The sequence below is a fragment of the Engystomops pustulosus genome, chromosome 6 (genome assembly GCF_040894005.1).
Source record: "Engystomops pustulosus chromosome 6, aEngPut4.maternal, whole genome shotgun sequence".
Lineage (NCBI taxonomy): Eukaryota > Metazoa > Chordata > Amphibia > Anura > Leptodactylidae > Engystomops > Engystomops pustulosus.
This window is the reverse complement of record NC_092416.1, coordinates 133,954,578-133,976,653: the sequence shown is the minus strand read 5'-3', so window position 1 is coordinate 133,976,653 and position 22,076 is coordinate 133,954,578. Positions and strand designations below refer to the sequence as shown.

The window sequence follows — 22,076 nt, the reverse complement described above, 5'->3', positions numbered from 1 at the left end:
CAGGGGGCAGGGGCTGTATACTGGGGGCAGGTGCTGTATACTGGGGGGTAGGGGCTGCAGGTTGTTAACTGGGGACAGGGGACTGAAGGTTTTATACTGGGAACAAAGGGTTGCAGGTTGTATACTGGGAGCAGAGGCTGCAGGCTGTATAATTGGGGGGGGCGGCAGGCTGTATACTGGGGGAAGGGGCTGCAGGCCATATACAGGGGGCAGGGGCTCCAGATTATGTATTCAGGGGTAGGGGCTACAGGCTATATACTTGGGACAAGGGGCTTCGGGCTATATACTGGAGGGCATGCGCTGGCTGGCTCTATACTGGAGGCAGGCTCGGCTTATACTTAGGCGGCTCATACTCGAGTATATGCGGTAATTCATAAATATCCAGTCCCCTAGTAAAATAATAAAACTTTACTAACCTTCCCCCATTCCTCTCTTACTAATCTTGCCGGCAGACTTCTGGCGCAGGCTGTGCGCTCCACAGCCTATGGCAAACGTATGGCAACGTATTGTTTGGTGCTGTGCCATAGAAACAAGTCTAGAACCAGACCTCTGCTAGATATTTAAAATCATGGCCGACCACCTGAATCGCCAGCACTTGGTGGAGGCTGCTTTAAGGGGAAAGTGGTGGGTGTGGGCCTTGGAAGACCACCCCTTAATCTAGCCCTGTTCTCAAAAGACAAATCAAGACAAGGAATATTATAGCTAGAAATTTTAAATCACAGTGCATTTCTCTACAACATACTGCCAGCAGATGATATCACTTGGGGATGTGGAAGACTCCATTTAAACAAAACCTACCACTGGTAGGTTTAAGAAGGCAATACCGAGCACCAGCTCAGGGTGAGCTGGTGCCGGAGCTTATTTTTGTTAGTGTTTTAAACCACTGTATCGCTGGTTTAAAACACTTTTTAAACTTTATGGCCAAAGCTGCTTCGACGCACCATGCGCGTGACCGTGCGCGCAGCTACATAGGAAGTGAAGGAGAGCCGCGCGCACGGTCGCGTGCATGGTGCGCCGAAGCAGCTTTGGCCATAAAGTTTAAAAAGTGTTTTAAACCGCGATATCTTCCTGCAGTCCCAGACAGCCCAGGACTTGCTGTGCACAGAGCTATTTTAAAGTGACAGTGCTACCTGAGACTATTTTCTGCTTTATTGGTGTCCTCAGGGGCTGTTATCATTGAAAACTGTGACAGAGAAGGGAGTATAAATCACAAATTAAATTTCTGTGTTGACACTTTGCAATAAATAAGCGGGTCTTTTTTGTAGTTTGGGCACTCGGCCTCTAAAAAGGTTTGCCATCACTGATATAGCATAAGGAGGAGTAGATGGGAGGGGCCTCTAAAATAAAGTTGATTTTATGGGGATGTGAGGGAAACAATTTTTAGCTAAAACTAGCTGTATTTGTAAAAAATGTGGTGACAGGTTCCCTTTACGTCACTAGTGCTATACATTGCATTGTATGCTACTGGTGTATTTGTTATAATAATGATGATTCCTGATGCTAAACAGAAGATAACAAGAAGATAACACAATGTCATGAGACGCCTTATTATATTTGATATATTCTGCCAGTGGTTTAGACATTAGACCTTAATACTTTTGTCCACATGTTTCTCATGCCACTATGTACCTGGCATCTCAATGTACAGAAAAAACTCACCGAGCAGCCCGGCCACCTCATATGCTTTCCTCTGCTCAATGGTTTCATAGTTCAGAGCTTCGAAGAACACATCCAGGACAAGTATATTCTCCCTGTTGAGGAAAAAATAGGATCTTATCCAGAAGATGTCAAATGCTCGAAGCAAAGGGTTTTTTTAAATAAATGAAATGTATTTTCTAATAACCATGTCTGTGCCTCATCAAGGACTGGTCTGTTTCTTTGTCCACTCTAGAACTGGTGATGTTTAGTCTGAGAATCTGGACCCCTGCTGGACACTGTCATATTTGTATGAGGCCCATCATTACCTTGCTGAAGTATCACAGATGACTTTGGCTCAATTGGTTTTAGAAATAAATGCACTTTTCTGCAATTAGGAGTAAAAACTCCTTCTATGAAATGTATTTGCCTTTTGTCAGATTATTGAGATAAGGATGTTTAGTTGAATCTATACTTTCACATACAGAATGAGTCTTCTAACCAAAAGTGGAACAGTCACTGTCTGTATTTCTAACCAATCGATAAACTTTAATTAAGAGCAAACTTATGACATGGTGGATACTCAGAAGAGAACCCATATATAAAATAATGACCATGAATTTCATGGAATTATGGGTGTATAACTGTACCTTTAGACATAGATCAGCTGAGCTTACCTGTAACCTGTGGGCATCTGAGCACATAGCAGAAAGGCTGCACCCCAGCGGTAAATTCTGCAACCATTCCCCAGGCATCAGAAACCAACTGAAATGCGCTTTATGATTTTTTTCACAGTAGTGTGGAGCACAGGCTTTGCAATGCAAAGGATATATTACACACAATGACCAGCTGCAGATCCTCAGTCTGCATCAGATGACCATTGCCCCTCCTAATTTTTTTTGCAGTGTGGTTTTGGAATTTTCATTAATCAAATACACTACACTTATACTGTATTATACTGAAAATTTACTGTATGAAAACCCAACTTGGAAATTCAGCTGATAATACGCTACGTGCATGGGCACCAGGGCAGGATTAAGATAGGTGAAAACCCCTTGGCATAAAATATGGTGGGGCCCCCACTGAATGTAGCCCAATATGATTAATATTCTAAAATATGACCACTAGTCCTACTTGCCACACCAGTCCCACACCCCTACTGCTCCTCTCTCTACTCCTCTCAAACATTGGGCAGAGTGATCTCTGAGGATGTAAACCTAACTGGCTAGGCTTGCTACAACCAGGATGTAAACCTAACTGGCTAGGTTTGCTACAACCAGGATGTAAACCTAAGTGGCTGTGCTTGCTACAACCAGGATGTAAACCTAACTGGCTAGGACTTGGCTGTCAACCAGTTGATTCAACCAATGTCAGGTACTAAGGGGGAGGGGAATCAGATATTCCCCTGCATGGAGCACAACTCATGAAAAGCACGCTGCACGCTGGGAGGGCACGCTCTCACTGACAGAGCCAGTAAGTCACTGTCACAGCTTGGAGGCAGGTGCACGTGCGGCCCCAGAGACTTTCAGCTCATAGATGAACATTGCTGGTGGGTTCCTGGGGTGTGCGCCCCTGGAGCCCTCCCTACAATCCTGCCCTTATGTGCACCCTATGGCCAAGATATATTATTGTGCCTGTGCCCAATAAGTTCGCACCAAAAAATGATGTTTTGAGCTTGCACATGTATTTATGAAGTGCTTGGGTTGCAGTTGCACTCAGGGAAAAAATACTGAGATATAGAGACAGCACAGATGCCAGTATTATATGCCTGTAATATGGATGTATGAGGGTTTAAGGTGAGAAAAGTGTTTATTTAGCAGTAACCTAAAACTTTCAGGCATTTTTTTAGTTGGGCAACCCTTTTTAATTCAGTTTATTCTAAGCCTCCTGGTATCCACTGTGTCATATAAAATACATCCAGTACTGAGGCATGAATACCTGGGTTTGAGGCTTCAATCATATTTTATGGTTATACACTGAATGATCAGATATTGGAATTGGAATATTGTTCAGTACATCTCCATTTCCTCATGACATTTACTGAATTCTATACGTACGAAATGTACTTCTCCGACTTGTTAAACTTCTTTTCCAAGTACTTGGCAGACGTCTTGCTGGGAATTTTCACCATGGACAGCTCCTTGTTGTATCTAGTAACATTACAAGGCATAGTGCACATACAGTATCCTCCATCCTTCTCTGTAAGCAAACCTTCAGCAAAAGAAAACATCAATTAGCAGACATTGATTTTCACCTCTTGCTGTTTATGTGTTAGGAAAAGAATCTATGCTAATGACAAATTGAAGACAAGTGTATGGTAAAATGAGGGCATGACAACGTTAATGGCGAGGGAGAGTGCTGTGGTGTGACGGCTCGCAGCTTATTGAATTATGCAAAAGATTTGTCTTAAACTAGTTTATGGCTTAAAAAAGTAGGCTGCTGGGAAGTTGGGATGTCATGTGGAACCAACATAGTCTTAAAGGACATCTACCACCACATTTAGGGGTGATGGGGGAAATATTGACTTATAAAATTTATGCAAATGTGTTGGAGGTGCTCACACCTGCTCAAACCTGTTATTTCTGTTTTCCTTCCCCCATGTAGGCTGGCCGCAAGCACAGCAGACCGCTGGTGACGTCACCCAGATGTCTGCTAATCTCAAACATGTGTGGATGTGTGGTAGCTACCTTCCTTGCGCAGCCAGCCAACATGGGGGGGGGACAAAAACAGAAGGGTCGTGAATAAATTAGATTCCAACGGAGCCCGGAGCTTTGCCTCTGGCTCATTTGCATAAATTTCATTCAAAGTCGACATTTCATTATAGAAGACGGCCCGGAGCATACCAGCAGGAGTCCCCCATCACCCCATAGGTAACGAGCATCCATTTGGGGACAGTCTACCACCCCTAAATGTGGTGGTAGATGTCCTTTAAAGGGATTAGGTTTTATATTTGGTATAAACTTATGATTCCAACATTATCAAATTATAGTTTACAATCCTCATTAGGGGCTTAGTCAACTGCCCAAGTTCAGAAACTGCACATATAAAAACATCTATTGGTTGCCTTGAATGAATATTTTCACCATCACAATAAACTACAGCTAGCTGAGCACTGTCTGTCAGTGCCATAGAGATGAATACAGCAGCCGGTGAATGTGCAACTGGCTGCTTGGCTTTGCTCTGGGTGCAACCAAGGTATAACAGACACCCGTTTTCATGATCCATGGGGTCCCATTACAGAGACCCCCACCGATAAGCAAGTTGGCCCCTATGCTGTGAATAGGGGCTACTTGTTGTCGATGGAGAACCCCTTTAAATGTCGCTCCATTGATTTAAGTTTTATGGATTTTTTTCTCTGGCTTATTGTTTTCCCGATCAATCGTTGCTGTTAGTATCATCTGAGGGATAGTTATTGGTTAGAACAGACAGCCTCCGTCCCCTTATGTTGTGGTTCCTCTCCCCCTCCCCCCTCATATTGTGACCCCTGTCCTCCATCATCCTCATTTTGTGGCACCCTGTTCTCCATCATCCTCATTTTGTGGCACCCTGTCCTCCATCATATTGTCACCCCTTGTCCTCCATTTTCCTCATATTGTCGTCTTTCTCCTTCACCCTCTCAAATTGGGGCCCCCTGTCCTCCATCCCCCCTCATATTGTCGTTCCCTGTTGCCCTTATATTGCCTTCACCTCATGCTGCTGGCAGGAAGCCAGGTTATAAAAAAAATACATTATTATAAAGTACTGAAATGATTCAGAATACTGACAAAGGAATTATTAAAATCAGCAAAGCAGAGGCTATTGGAACCTAGCTAAAAATTACATTTCTGGTAACAGGTGTGCTTTAATGGACCATGTACATGGCTGGATTAAAACCTTTGAACATAAGTTATTTTTATTCTAAATATCTATGGAAGGCCATGTGCATAAGACCTCGCTATGTGTGGCTATACAGTTAGCATAACACTTTATTGTGATGAGGATGACAAGTTCATGGAGATTACACACTGCTCATTATCTGTCATTGCATTATTGTTTCTTATGAAAAATGAGCTAATTGTGGTATTGAAAAATTTATGTTCCATCTGAAGAAAGATAAAGAAAGAAAAGATACGTAGTCTATTGATCAGGGGTTGAAAAAGTCAAACTCTTTGTTTCTCCCCTTATTGAATGATCAAGCATAATTAAATTCTCTGAAGCTTCGATGAAAGGATGCACTAATAATTAAACTGGGTAAACGAGGGAAAAATTGATTGGAGACAGAAACAATTACACCCTAATTAAAGAGTTGTTTCAAAATAATAAACCGCAAGAAGATCAGGCTTTCCATCAGCAAGGAGGTGGGGTAATCTGATTGCATGTGATATGTAGGTTATTAGTACCTAAATGGGATGCAATTGTTGCTCTATACAAGATTTTATCACATGTGTACTACCAATATGTAAGGGAGGAGTTGCCATTACTGGAATAGTTGTCTACGCTATTCCTATACACTGTACACAGAGATGATTGCTTTGTCTTAAAGGACATCTACCACCAGGTTCAAGAATTGTAAACCAAGCACACCTACATGCCAGTGTGTGTCCCCTATGGCAGGATCTGCTCTTCTTTTAGCTTCTTATGCCCTGGTTTTAAATAAAGGCTTTAAAATGATGCAAATGATCCTGAGGGGCTCCAGGCTCCATAGATGTCATTGGAGCTTGGAGCCCCTTGGGCTAATTTGCAAAATTTTTACAGCCTATGTTTCTTAAAACAAGGGGATAGGAAGCTTAAACAAGAACATATCCTGCCAGAGGGGGCACACACCAGTATATCAGCGGGCATGGTTTATAATCCTTGTATTACCTAAATTTTAGTTAAAAATTACTAAATCTCAGCACCATAATTTGTCGGTAAAAATAATTATAAGTGCTAGTTGGCAGATTCGACTGCCTCTCAGCCTTGATAATTCGATTGAAACTCTATGGAAAGGCTGCAGCAACTGTGACATCTTAAGAACTAAATTTAGCATAAACATAGTCTCTCTCCAAATTAATAAGGGTTATTAAATTGTGAAAGTAAAGAATCTTTTTTTATTTTAGTGTGTGTCTAATAACACTAAACAGTAGTCATCTCATGATATGTGACAGGAAGTGGCCACACCATCACATGGGACTGGTAGTGACCATACCATCACATGTGACAGGAAGTGGTGGATATGCCATCGCATGGGACAGGAAGTGGCCATACCATCACATGTGACAGGAAGTGACCATACCATCACAGAATTATTGAGGCATGTTATGGCCCAGGTATATTTATATATTATATTGTATTTTAGATGAATGTTGCAGATAAATGTCATACTCACTCAGTGCCGGCTCTGCACACTCCTTATACTGCTCTGGTGTGCAGAAGGGAGCATCGCCTAGAAAGACAGAGACCTTCTATCACAAACATATCACTAGACAATATTTAATATAAAAGCTTGAAGAAACAAATAGTTTCCAATTTTTGGAGGTGCCCACCTCACCTGGCATGTGGACCATTTTGCAGTTACAGTTCTCCACAATGTATCTGGTTTCACAGTCAATCCTGCATGCTGAGATGCTGTATACAGGGAAAAAGTCCGAACCCAGGTCCGAAAATCGACAAACACCCCATGGAGAAGGAAGGTATGTCAGCTAAGAGGGGAGCCCAGTTTACAGAGGGAATAGGGGATAGAGAAGGAAGGAAAAAACAAGAGAGAACATTAGTACAGATAGATGATACCACTAATTGCTGCAAAATATTACAGAACATAACGACTACCATGATCAAGTATATCTCCACGTGCAGCTAGAACTAGTCATACCCTATAAAACATGTACCCAGACAAGTGTGGTGGCACCAGCAATAGGATAATTGCGTATTACATACTACAGAATACATTGATTAGTTCTGAGACACGTGCCACTCTACCTCAACTATGTCCTGGAGCAGGTGCCACAATAGCAAACAGGAAAAATCTCCCAGTACTCCTTTGGGTAGTAAGAAAATCTTCATTTATTAAATGTAAAAAGATACATTGTACATCCACACAGGATGCCCTTAAACCAACGTGTTTCGACGCGTCTTAATCATGGTCTCAAGATTAAAGGGGTTATCCGGGACCATAAAAATTCACCAAATGTTCCCAGTAGTCATCAATCATCACCCCAATGACCATGCCTACTTTGAATCCTCCCTGCATATGGGGTTACACATCAGCCTGCAAATGTTTACAGTCAGAGCTTCCTGTATGAACGTTTTTGTGCTGCAGAAACTACACTCCCCACAGTGCATTGTACTGTAAACACAGCAGGGAGTGTATCCACCCATTCCAGCCTACACGGTGCTGGCAAGCCCGCCCACTACACCTTCTAGGCTCTGCTGCATCCAGCCCACTACACCTTCCTATTTCCTGCTAGTGCACAGAGAATGGGACACATTTACTTACCCCATCCACAGAGTTCACCAAAAGATATCCTGCATGTGTCGCTTCCCCGCTCAGGTCCGACAGAGCTCAATCAGTCGGATCGTCCGACAGATCACAACCCCCCCCCCCCCCCGATTTCTATTGCATGAAAGCCAGCGCAGCCGCGTCACAATCTGATCGCAGGCGACACAATCCCCAGTTAAATACCTGTCACAGCGACGCAAATCCCGAAAATGTCAGAAAAACCAATGAAAGTGCTGCCGCGGGCCCTTAGTACATAAGCCCCATTATCTGTAAGATACAACTGGGCCACTGCAGATAAGGAGCCTGAGCTGTTCCCATTATATCTTTATTGTGGTGGGCAAAAGCAATTCAAACAGTTCACTACTGGGTTCTGCACCAGGACAGATGTTGGTGTGTTCACATATGTCATAGGGTTGGTCACACATTAATTGTAGAAAGCTCTTATGTGACCATTGCCCCATGACATATATGAACGCATGAGTTCACAAAGGTATATATGCATATTTTTATCGAATGTGGCTATGTGATTACATTACTACTACCACAATGTATACAGATGTATGGCATGTGGATAGTATGTGCATTGGATGCATGAAGGCAAATCCACATGCACGCACAATCCACAGAAGTTGTCAGTGTGTGGATTGTGGTGCGTGCATGTGGATTTGCCTTCATGCCTTCATGCATCTACCTGTTAGATTACAGGTAGATGTAGAATAGTTAGGGAAAGTTTAGTCCCGGACAACCCCTTTAAGACTATGTGAAGTTGAAATGCGTCAGTTTCAGGGCGCCATGTGTGGATGTACAGTGTATCTTTTAACATTCAATAAAAAAAAGATTTTTTTACTGTTCAGTGGAATGCTGGGAGATTTTTCCTTTTTGATACTACATACAACAGTACCATTATTTTTCCTTCCAATGCAAGTCAATTCTCTGCAGCACATACAATCAGTTTTTTCATTCCTGACTTTTAAAATCGTAAAGAATTCCAAACGAAAAATCTGCTCCAAGTTGCGAGCATTTTCAGCTCAATTTTGGCCCTGCATAACGATCTGCATTGTATACAGCTATCAGAACAATACAAGACAGATTCCCCCAAAACATATTATATATGCTTTTTTAAATAAATATTTATGTACATTTTTTACATGTGGATATTCCCCGCCCCTCTTTCAAAACTGAGAATCTCCCTCTATGGCATCATTGCTGGTGGCTCCAGCCCTTTACCACGCAGGGTTAAACAGGCCTGGATTGAGTAATTGGAGTATGAAAATAAAATGATTTGCAGTAATTTGTATGACAAGTGCCGCTTGCGCTGAATATACAGACTAATGCATATGTGTGTGTGGATTGAAGTAGAATTTATTATGCCAGCCTCACATCCAGCGAGCGAGCGCTCTAGTGGGGGCTTTCTCCAGTCTTCTGATATATGTGAGAGCAGCTGCAGTGCACGCAGAGTCCCCAGCCGATCCCTCCATGTGTTTTCCATTTCTGAATATTTCATAGCTACATCTTATTCATTTAAACGGCAGCACTCTATCTCATCTGGTTTATTTTAGAAGACAAACCACTTTTATTCTAGAAAATTAAGCAATTGTTCTTAACCCCTTAGTGCAGCGGCACATTACACATTATCTCGGTATGACAGAATGTTAGCCTGAAAGCATTCTGTTTTTATTCATTGTATATGTATTAAAAACATATGGATTCAATCCCATTCTAATTTGATTCTACTGGCCCATTAGACATCTTTATTGCCACGGTACTGAGTGATCACAATGCACCAACCATTTGTTCCTCATTTGTTTCTCAACAAAAGCATCAGCAGAGTCCACAGCACTTTACATATATTCTTATCACTCATAATTGATGGATTCATTAAGACAATTATGTCTTTAGAAGTGTGGGTGAGACCCATGAAAAACATACATGCCCCATGCCAATGATTGTAACCCAGGGCCCCATAGCTACAAAGTAATAGATCCAACTACTGTGCCACCTTGTTGTTGTGTGGCTGTAAGCACAGTCCAATATACAAGAGTGATCTAATATATACATTAAAGGAAATCTCCTGCGTGTATGCAGCATTGTACACCAAGCACACTTATATGCCTCCTGAAACGGGATCCTTTTTTCCTTCTAATGGCCTAGTTTTGGCGGAAATTATCTTTTTAAATTATGGTAAAGAACCTCAGGGGTTCCAGTTTCTATTACTGACACCTTCTGGCTCCATATTATTATTGCCAGCCCCCTCTGTCCCCAGCCAGAGAGCCACATAATTCACAGGATAATGTTGTGCTTAATCAGGGATGGAACACAACAGCAATGGACCCTTTGCTCAGTATTGAATTAGTAGTATTGAGTAGAAGAACTTTTTGAGCTAGTACAGCCATGAGTCTTCTTGGGAATAATGCTACAAGTTGTTTACACCTGGATTTGGGGATTCTCTGCCATTCTTCCTTGCAGATCCTCTACAGTTAGATGGTGAACGCTGGTGGAAGCCATTTTCCAGTCAGGCCTCTGGCTGGGCCACTGCTTTGTTATTTTAGCTGGGTGCTTAGGGTCATTGTCTGGTTGGAAGGTGCACCTTTGGCCCAGTCAGAGTCCTCTAGAAGAGGTTTTCATGCAGGATATCTCTGTACTTAACCACATTCAATTGCTACCAGTCGTCCTGTCCACAGCCCATAGCATGTTGCTGCCACCACCATGTGTCACTGTTGGGATTGTACAGTATTTGGCAGGTGATGAGCAGCGCCTGGTTATCTCCACATATACTGCTTAGAATTAACACCCACTTACATTATATTTGTTGTGCTGCTTTCCTACTCTTTACTAATATATATATTATATATATATATATATATATATATATATATATATATATAGGCATTTTGTCTTTTATATAAGCTTTTAGCATCTATAGTCTTTCCTGTTTAGTGATTGACAATGGTGCTACATAGATTTAGAATAATAGATGGCAGCCTGAACCTAAATAGATTAATTTGGATTGGTTGTCATCTCTGGAAATGCATGTGTTGTGTAGTAGCTCAGTAATTTGCAATACACACTGCAAGTAAACATCAGATGTAAGCGGCTGATATCATAGCTGCTGGCGCCCACCATCAGGACGCCGGCATAAGTTTTTTATTTTCTCGTCATATTACTATCCACTCTCCTGATGATCCCTGAATAAGGGGGAAACGCGTTGAGAGTTAGAGATACCTACAGCAGGAGAAAATATGATGCAATGCAAAAATCAGCTGACGAATCAATATGTTTAGTGTGACCTCAGACTAGTGAGACGTTTTGGGGTGTTAGACCGATGTTTAGACCGATGCATGGGTGACACTCAAACTTAGGTCCTATACACCTCAGCATCTCATTTATATAGTCCCTCTCTGTGGTTTACATTTTGACTTTGTCGGTGATGCATTTCTTGCCTGTTGATGCTGACATAGCCTTTAATGTGATCCCACAAGGAGTAGGCTTGTTAGGTCTCTAAGGGTGGCGTGTATTCACAAAAAATGACAACTCGCTGATAATCCTCTCTTCCCTTATCTTTTTTAAGTACGCCTAATAAAATGTAATTTTTATACCTCTTTTCCATTTATATCAGTGATAAACATCAGATATAATCATTAATTTAAGCTGATGGACATGTAAACCTCCCCTGAATGCATCCAGAGTCTGATACCAGCATGACATCTCCTATTATACAGGCAGTCCTTCTACAGATTGGGGCAGATTTATCAAGTGCCTGAAAGTCAGAATATTTCTTGTTGCCCATGGAAACCAATCACAGCTCTCCTTTAAAATATTTATGAGCACTGGTCAAATGAAAGCTGAGCTGTGATTGGTTGCCATGGGCAACAAAAAATATTCTGCCTTTCAGACACTGCCCCAATGTCTTCTTCCATACATTACAAGTATTAGTGTTTAGAGTCATAGCATCTACTATGAAAAGACCATTGATGATCTGCAAAGTTCACTCTCTCTTCTTGTTTTCTATCATTTCAACAGTGTAAGATTTTCTCCATTTGTTGCTGTAAGATCATGTAGCTTCACTGCTAGTTTTGGTTAACAGCTGCATTATAGGCACAGTTAAAAATGTAAGTGCTAAAAAAAATCTTTTCTTATCATTCTTTTGATGAACACCATGACAGAATTAAAAACACAATTTTTTTTCCATTGGGTGCAGTGGGTGTTTACTGACACGCAGGGGCTAATTAAGATTGCTAGGGGCCCTGGGTTGTATGAACTTTATTAAACTTTTATTTTCCTGTACCATTAGGGGACTTCCACTAGGGATACCTTGATCCCTAATACAATACATTGCAGCACTACTGTACAAAGTCTTGGACTAGGCCTAATAGCCATGGCAGCCCCTTGGCACCCCGCAATTGCATTGCATTGCAGTGGAGTGACAGAGGGAGGCCTGTTCCCTCATTCTCTTTCCGCAATTGTGCTCATTCAGGGCAGTTAAGGGGTTAAACTGCTCAGCAAGGCGAGATCTTCCTGCTGAAAAATGAAAAACGCAGCAGGGATAAGGTTGTATGTAATAGCTGGTCTCCTGATGCCAATGCGATCTAGACGATGGAATAGAGAGTCCAAATGCAGCAACAGGCCACTTAATTGGACAATCTATTCTGTCCTATATCCTCAACCAGTCAAAATACCAGAACAGATTGGGGGTCATTTATCTTTAGTCAGTGTCTTCTTTTGTTTTGGCTAGGTTTTGGACTTGTTTGATTTATCAAAGAGGGATTAGAGGGTGATACATTTGGTATTTGAGTTTAAATGTTTTTGATTTAAATTTTTTTCCCAAAAAATTTGCACAAGTCTTGAGCTACCTATACCATTCCATTGCTTACATTTGCTAGGGACTGGAGTTTTTATGCAAAGAAGAAAAAAACTAAGATAATTAACTCTCATTGGTTACTATAAAATTTTGGATCATTTAAAAATGTTAAGAGAATTTATCTTTTCCAAAATCCCAGACACTTTTTCAATTGGGTGAAGGGATCTTAGTTGCAGTACCAGACACAGACATAAAGGAAGGGAGTGGTCGGGTTTGAACTGTAGGCCCCCCTGACAACCTTTGTATCGGAAGCAGGGACGGTAATTTCCACTTTTTATTTTGATACTGTCTGCTAAAATAGCAGTGAAAGTAAATTGACGATAACTTTTAATAACTGGCTCATATCAATGGCATGAATCTGTTAATCGAGGCTGGGCAGAAAGTGTTGGTGAACTAAGTCAGTAGGGCACATTTACTTACCTCGTCACCGGAGTTCATAGAAGAAACATTGTCATACGATAATGCACTGTGCCCAATATCGTGACTGTGTTGGTTCCCAGCTCAGGTCCGACAGAGTTCACCGTCTTTTAAGTGGTGCATGTTAGGACTAGGGCTTGCGACACAATTTGAAAGTTAGATCTCGCGCTCAGTCCGAATCAGCCGGATCGTCATACTAAATTGTGACGGGCGGCGGGCAACACAATCACAGGTCACCGCTACTTAAATACGTGTACAAGCCATTTTACCATTAAAGATAGGGCACAGTCCGAAAAAAGTGTGTCGCAAACTGGCCCAAAGCCTAAGTAAATGTGCTCCAATGTTTCAGTCCTTTGCTCAGAAATTAAATAAAATTGGATTATCTGAGAGCACCGTCCCTAAGGTCCACGTGTCAATTGATGACAAATTACATTCAAATTATACTCTGTCCAAGCACATTTTATGGGGTAAACCCCTTTATGCGTCCAACATATGCAGGAAGGTCCCTGACAAAGAACTTATAGATCTGTATGTAAGGAAAAACATTATTGTGAATTAATCTACACAATGTCCTTAAATGTTATTACAGGGACTGGAGTTTAGACAGATTTTTACACTGTGATTTAAACTTCTGTTTTACTATAAATCATAAATAGATATTCTCCGTGCACCTAAGTGCACTATAAAGTAATAAGGGCACAGTAGGGCCGCTTTGTGTTTCCTTGGTCTAGATAGTATCTGACACCCGGAGGTTCAGTAGCAGGTAATCAAAATGGACAGGCTTAATTAAGAAACAATTCAATTAACAGAGTGATGACTCAGCCCGAGGAACGAGATTATGTGCACATTAAGGAAGGGCCTAGGACATAAAGAGAGTGATTCCACTTATCACAGAAAGGGTATGAGCTATAGAAGATTCCCACAATGTATTAAGGACATTTTCTGTCCTGCAGGCAACACCTAAGTGTCTCCTTCAAAGTATCACTAACAATTCTATGTCCATATGCTGCTTATGTATTGCAGACCTTTCAGGTGTAAAAACTCATGATCGAAATTAAAATACAGATTAATACAATACTAATTGTCTATACAAAGAGTAATGGAAATAGGAACATATTTCTAATGAGATTCTCCACATATCATCATTCATTTGTAAATGTATTGTAAAGGGTATTCTCATCTGGCCATACACATTTAATTTAATTCATCTGCCATATATACAATACACCATATATACTCTAGTATAAGCCGACCCGAGTATAAGCTGAGACCCATAATTTTACCACCAAAAACTTATTGACCTATTGACTCGAGTATAAGCCGAGAGTGTAGTATACAGCTTGCTAGCCCGCATGTAGTTTACAGCCAGGCCCCTGTAGTATACAGCCAGCCCCATATAGTATACAGACAGCCCCATATAGTATACAGACAGCCCCATATAGTATACAGACAGCCCCCATATAGTATACAGCCAGTCCCCATATAGTATACAGCCAGCCCCCATGTAGGATACAGCCAGCCCCCATGTAGGATACAGCCAGCCCCCATGTAGGATACAGCCAGCCCCCATGTAGGATACAGCCAGCCCCCATGTAGGATACAGCCAGCCCCCATGTAGGATACAGCCAGCCCCCATGTAGGATACAGCCAGCCCCCATGTAGGATACAGCCAGCCCCCATGTAGGATACAGCCAGCCCCCATGTAGGATACAGCCAGCCCTCATGGAGTATACAGCCAGCACCAATATAGTATACAGCCAGCACCAATATAGTATACAGCCAGCCCCCATGTAGTATAAAGCCATCCCACATGTAGTATAAAGCCAGCCCCCTGCCAAGCGCATAAAAAATAAAAAATGTAATACTCACCCTCCAGTGTCTGGATCGTTGGTGTGGGTCCCGATCTTTGGCATGAGGCTCCCGATCTTCGGCGCAGTTCCTGATGGCTCCTCTTCTCTCTTCTTTCTTCCCTAGCCGGCAGAGTGGTGTCCATGCGATCTGCCGGTGGGCGCACAATATGATGCACACTACCAAGGGGGCTGAAAGTTTGCATGCTAGTGCGCAATTCTTTACCATGCAGGACCTGCCATAGAATTGTCAGCTGGCGCAGCAAGCTGCCAGATACATCAGGAGGTTGGTTACAGACTAGAGGAAGCCCACCATAGCGCAAAACAGCCATGGCCCCGTTGATTATATGTCTGTCCTGTATGCTACTTTCATGAAAATAAAGTGTTGAACGTAACTGGTGGGTGCCGCCCCATCTGTTTTTTCTCAGTTATATTAAGAGTCTAGAGCCTCCAGATGTATTTACCGTGGTGGTGGTTGGGAGGAGGGAGGGGACATCATAAGCTGGTGCACTGAGTGTCAGCTTATAGTAATTTTCTACCTAGAGTCTATAGGCTCAGCCATGGGGTGCTGGGTCGTTGTCTAATGACTGGGTCTTAGAAGTCTAATGCAGCACAGAAAACCACTGGTCAAGGGCTGAGGTACTAATTTCTGCTGCTGTAACAAAAGGACAATTAATTGCACTTCAGATAGCCAATTGGATAGCCTCTTGCATGCTGTCTGAGAGGATGGGAGGATGTTGTACATGCCTCTACAATGCACTTCAAGACATTTTGCCAAATTGACAGAAATGATAGAAGCAGGATGGGTAGGGGGTGTTAGAAGATGTGGTTATGTGAGGGCATGCACAGACAGCTCATACAAAACACCAGTAAGGAGTTAGTTTTATCCAAGCAGAAGCTGCTCAGACAGTATCCGTGATCGCCATCCCCACACTGGTGGCACCTTCACTGTCTCTGTATGAACCTTTTCCTGGCTCTATCAGAAGGAGATCTGTCCATTATATGTTCTTACAGTGACATCTTACCACCTTTACAGTGGCTTTCTAAATGAGGTCTGACCAAGGCTTACCAAGACTCTCTACATACCGTCTGAAAGCCAGATCTAACTTGACAAAGGTTGGGATGACCGAAATGTTGTAAATTTTTTATCTGTTATCATACTTCTTTCAACTTACATATTATGGTGAAGGCTATACAATGTGAAATACTCACTGAAATAAAATAGGAAAGAACATTTCTTGTGTGTGCCATATTTTCGAATTGGATACAATCTAACTACATTGTCACCACACAGCACTAGAGGAATCACAAAGTGTCTGTTTAGAGAGTCCCCATCCAAACCCTGGAATTTTGCACTGACCATCACTGAGTGATAGGAGCTAAAACAACAATAAAGCTGGGGAAAATTTTAAAGTAAGGGGTTATAATTATCTTTATTGTGTTAAGATCACAAGGGGGTTGAAATTTGATCATTTTCTTTCATGGGAAAACCCCTTTAAGAACAAACCTAAATAACCTAACTTGTATGTAACCCAGGAACTCCCTGTATGTACAATTACCAAAACTACAGAAATTCTGCACAGTCTCTGTCTGCAATACAACATCAGCCCTGAAAGCCAATGAAGGAAGCAGACAGCAAAGAATTGGCTAAGATGTAAGAGTAAGCTGCATGACTAAGGGACTTAGCACGGCGGGCACACGGCAGTGGCGGGGAGAGGAGGAGGGGGAGAGCGCCGCTCACCCCCGCCCCTCTCCATAGCCTAACATAGAGCACGGCGCCGTATTCCGTTGAAAGATAGGACATGTCCTGTGTTTCTACGGGGTATGGAGCGATACGGTGCCGCACGTGTGCTGCACCATACCGCTCCCGTACAGCGCCCTGAGACCATTGCGTTGTATGGGGGAGGTATATACGCCGTATATACGCTTGCCATATATATACATCCCCCATACGGTCGTGTGAATGTAGCCTAAGTAGGAGTGGTGCTGGGATTCGTACATTGGGCATGAATATCAGATAAGAAGCAGTAACTGTCTCGGCCACTACAGTGTGGAGAAGTAGTGTGGAGACAGAAGGATTAGTGTGAAGCCGACTTGGAAGAGATGGCGGCAGTCTAGACTTGAGAATGAAGTGGATTACAGCTTTAATGGTTGAGAAGCCTGTTAGGAAGGCATCATGTTCATAGATGAAGTCAGCAGGACGTGGCATGGGACCTGCTGTGTGGAAAGAAAGTGGGGGCAGATAAAAGAATATGATGTAAGATGAGAATTAGAAGCCAGAATGCTGGTACAGTCGGATAAAATGAGAGAAATATTTACAATGATCTTATTCATTCGTTGACAAGCAACGTGCTGAAGAGTAAACTGAATACAATTACATATATAGGATGGCGTACAATGGAAGATGCATGTCCATTGTGCTGATGACAGTTCTGAGTCAGGAATACGAATGAGTAAACAATGTGCGATAGAGCGTAAGACAGTCCGCAAGCTTCTCCGTGCAATCTCCGAGTGTGACAGCATGGCACATTACCCGTGTGACACTGATGCCAGGCAGACAGGTGAGGGATCTTTATTCCTATGCAACGGTAGATAGCATCTTTGGCAGTTTTCCACTTCACTACATGAATGCTGCTTTGTAGCCTAACGTGGCAATTTTCCAAATAACATTTAGATCTTATCATTTAACATTATTTGCTGAGGATTCTGAAGTTGTTTTTAGCAACTTGCCTTTTAGATGGGTATTCGCTGCCAGAGGCTCTAGAATGACAGGAATATTCTAGCATTTTGCTGATTATAGAGATGTGGAAATCTCTATGTAGGTAAAGCTATTGCAGGATACATTAGGACAAATTTTCTCTCAACTGTAACAATGTTCCAAGCGGCTGCTAAACCCGAAATCTCTCTAGGAGAATGAACACTCTTGCAGTGTGTCCTAGAATCAATGTCCATGGTTATTCTCTCATGCGCAACGTGTTGGGTCACAGCAAAGGTGGATGCAGCAGACAGTTTTTGTTCTTTCTTAAAGGGCTTCTCTGATTTAAACAGTCACCTGATCTTAACCATTAAACTACTATACCCCTAAAGTGGGGTGTGTAATGCTCATTCTAGAATTCACTCTTTTGTGAAATCTCACCTGTTTACCTATTAAATGAATCATCTCCACATGAAACTGAACAGAGAAAAGTTGTGCATTGCCTGAGATAATTCACATTTCAGACACCTCTATTTTTGGTTCTATAGTACCCTTTTGGTGTCACATTAAACATTAGAATTAGAGATGAGCGAGCACTAAAATGCTCGAGTGCTCGTTATTCGAGACGAACTTTTCCAGATGCTCGAGTGCTCGTCTCGAATAACGAGCCCCATTGAAGTCAATGGGAGACTCGAGCATTTTTCAAAGGGACCATGGTTCGGGAATAAAATGTGTTATTTAATTGAAAAAGAATGTCTTCTGATAAGTTAGCAGATGTATGCAAACATCTGCAATCTATTCTTCACTGTTCCGCGCGTATATTATCTCCCGACAAGTTAGCAGATGTGAAGAACAGTGAAGAATAGGATCATTTAAGTGAAAAACACAGTGAAGAATAGATTGCAGATGTTCGGCACATCTGCTTACTTGTCGGGAGATACGCTGTCTCCGTGCCCCGCTGTCTCCGTGCCCCGCTGTCTCCGTGCCCCGCTGTCTCCGTGCCCCGCTGTCTCCGTGCCCCGCTCTCTCCGTGCCCCGCTCTCTCCGTGCCCCGCTCTCTCCGTGCCCCGCTCTCTCCGTGCCCCGCTCTCTCCGTGCCCCGCTCTCTCCGTGCCCCGCTCTCTCCGTGCCCCGATGTCTCCGTGCCGCTGCCTGATGTCTCCGTGCTGCTGCCCCATGTCTTCGTGCTGCTCCCCGGTGTCTCTGTGCTGCTCCCCGGTGTCTCTGTGCTGCTCCTCGTTGTCTCTGTGCTGCTCACCGTGTTCTGCAATGTGTTCTTCACACATATATATTGTTCTTCACATACTATTTTGTTCGCACCGTTCCGCGCGTATCTTCCGACAAGTAAGCAGATGTGCCGAACATCTGTAATCTATTCTTCACTGTGTTCTTTACTGTGTTTTTCACTTAAATGATCCTGTGTTCACTGTTTTTATTCTATTCTTCATTGTTCTTCACTGTGTTTTTTTAATTAAATGCTCGATCTCGAGCAGGGGAAATACTCGTCCGAGCAACGAGCCGTCTCGAGTACCTTAATGCTCGAACGAGCATCAAGCTCGGACGAGCATGTTCGCTCATCTCTAATTAGAATATAATGTTTTAGATGGCATCAGGTGAGCTACATAACTGGAGATACAGTTAGTTAAAGACAAAGGTGTGAATTAGAGCTTTATCTGAAGCTCGCATTTACAACTACTGTATGTCTTCCTACATCCCAACTGCCTGACATCTCTGAGGATGCTGATAGTTCAACAGGTTAAAATTTGATAACAGATTCCCTTTGAGATCAATATTGTTCTGGTGGCCAAACATTAGCCATTCTGAAAACAGTGGAGAGCAGTAGTTGGTCACAATTCATATGCTTTAATTCATACAACTGATTAAACAAAAATGAGCCTAACATTATTAGTTAACAGTAAAGGGTTGACGTGAAAGTAGAATTTTATATGAAGTACAGAGTAACTAAGGCGAACACTCTCTACAGTCTGACGATTGAGTATAGATAGTCTTGAAGTGAGCAGATGGACTTCAAGTCCAACTTGACTGCAGTAACAGCAAATACATAGAATACTAATTCTATTGTGCTCATCCAGCGCCTCTCCACTCCTCTTGTGTATTCGGCAAGCTGTGGTGTATTGTGTTGCCTGGCAACTATTTGACTTCCTGTCTGAGAGAGCACCATTAGCACTCTTGTGTCTGCATGTACTTAAAGGGTTATTCCCATCTGACCCTTTATGTGATCAGACATCTTCTGAACAAGGGTTTTTTTTTCAGGGGAAATGAGAAAATTACATTTAGTGACTTATCTTAATTTTTTAGCACTTCTCATCTCTACTATCTGTGGCTGTAATTTGCTTATCTCTCTGTGTTGATGGTAGGAGACCTAGCTGCTGTGACTCACTGCTCCCCCAACCATGTGAATAGTATTTCTATATAATCTGCCTGACATTGTTTAATGTTCTAAATACAGCAAGGGTTGTCCAAAATAGTTTAAGTTTCATGTTTAGAGTTTATAACAGTTGTGCCCGCAGCGCTGCCCAAAATAAAGGAGTATCATTATCTGACAGAAGAGCCGTTGGGCATGTTACGTTCAGTGGGCTGTGGACCGATTTGGGCTAATCCCAAGGGTGTTATGTAGGTAATATGAATTTAACTGCAATCAAAACATACAAAGGTAGTAATGAATAAAATCACTGGATTAACCCGTTAACAAGACATGATAAAACAGTTGTAGTTAGCGAAATAACAATACATATCATTGATTATCAGAGCACACGAGCAGAGGTATGCTCACTGTGTGACATTATCTCGTGTGTGAGGGCAGAGCGCACAGACCTGTCTCTGCCCACAATACTTCATGGGACGCCGCGGAGAGAAGAGGAATCTGGAGCATGTTTGGTAAGTACTGATTTTATTATATTTTTTTATATACGACGAGGGCCTGTGTCTGCTAATGGACAATTTATTAGTGAGTGGAGGCTGCTGCTGGACATTTCATTGAATGGAGGCTGCTGCTGGACATCTTATTAATAAGGGGGGTTGTTAGGGTACATTCACACATCAGAGCGCTGTAAAGGAGGTGGGATGAGCGCTGCTCACCCTTCCCCTCTCCATAGAGCAGCACAGGGAAAGCCATGATCCATAGATCGCAGCTACTTGTTTTTAAAATTTATGATCAGGGTCCTCCGGCTCTTCTGAGGTGTCAAGCACCAAGGATTTTAGAGTCTGTTAGCCAAAAAATAAGGATTGAATTGTTGAATCAACATGTCATCAACATGGTGTTTGGTATTGCTAAATTTGCTAATTCATGCTGGGGAATCTGTTATACATAGAATTTCCTAGGCGACCCTGGGAGAAGCTACGTAGCAAATCTCAATCTTTACAACTAGGTACAGGTGTAGTCATGCCCCTTACACATGACAAAGGGGACAAGATTAGGAAGAACGTACCATCTTCCACTCCGAGTCAGACTCAGGAGATGCAACCCAGTTTTGCAGAGCTGTCCAGGATTTCATTGGTTCTCCTCATCTTATTAGTAAGAGGTCTGCTTCTCTTTTTTTATCTCCTTTTATTTTACTGTATGGATTTTATGTATGTGTTGGTTTATTCCATCATTTTTGTAAGCTGGAAATTCTGTATCTTCGCATATTAACCCATTCAGGACTTTTAGAGCTTGAGGACAAGCCCAATTTTTAAAATCTGCCTTGTGTAACTATACATGGTTATAACTTTGGACTGTTTTAACAGGGGATTTTGAGATAGTTTTCTTGTGATGCATTGGGGCACATTTACTTAGCGGCCCGCTGCTTTATCCGATGATAATGCACTGTGCCGCGATTCACTAAGACTGTGCGATCAATATCCTGCATGTGTCGCTTCCCCGCTCAGGTCCGACAGAGTTCACCTTCTTCATCGTGCATGTAAGTGCTTGGGCTTGTCACAAAATTTCAAAGTTAAATCCCGCGCTCAGTCTAAATCAGTAGGATTTGTGTTGCATGGAATCCAGCGCAGCTGGGCAAAAAAAACAATCACTATCACCAAAATCTCAGTGCAGAAACCTATTAAATACCTGTCCAAACTGTGCAATCCCCGGAAAAAGTGCAAAATCCGACGAAAGTGAGCAGCGCAAACCTATGAGCCCTGAATGAGCCCCATTGTCTTATTTTT

General features: G+C 42.4%; 1 protein-coding gene across 2 annotated transcripts in view; it reads right to left on the bottom strand.

Moving 5' to 3' along the window:
• Positions 1-22,076, bottom strand: part of ASIC2 (acid sensing ion channel subunit 2) — a 514,307-nt gene that overhangs the window by 5,363 nt on the left and 486,868 nt on the right. For both annotated transcript variants that reach the window (XM_072111115.1, XM_072111114.1), the window contains exons 4-7: positions 7,145-7,295; positions 6,983-7,039; positions 3,693-3,846; positions 1,660-1,751 (exon numbers count right to left, since the gene is read on the bottom strand). In XM_072111115.1, the coding sequence (XP_071967216.1) occupies positions 1,660-1,751; positions 3,693-3,846; positions 6,983-7,039; positions 7,145-7,295 (454 nt within the window). The remainder of the gene's footprint in view (positions 1-1,659; positions 1,752-3,692; positions 3,847-6,982; positions 7,040-7,144; positions 7,296-22,076) is intronic.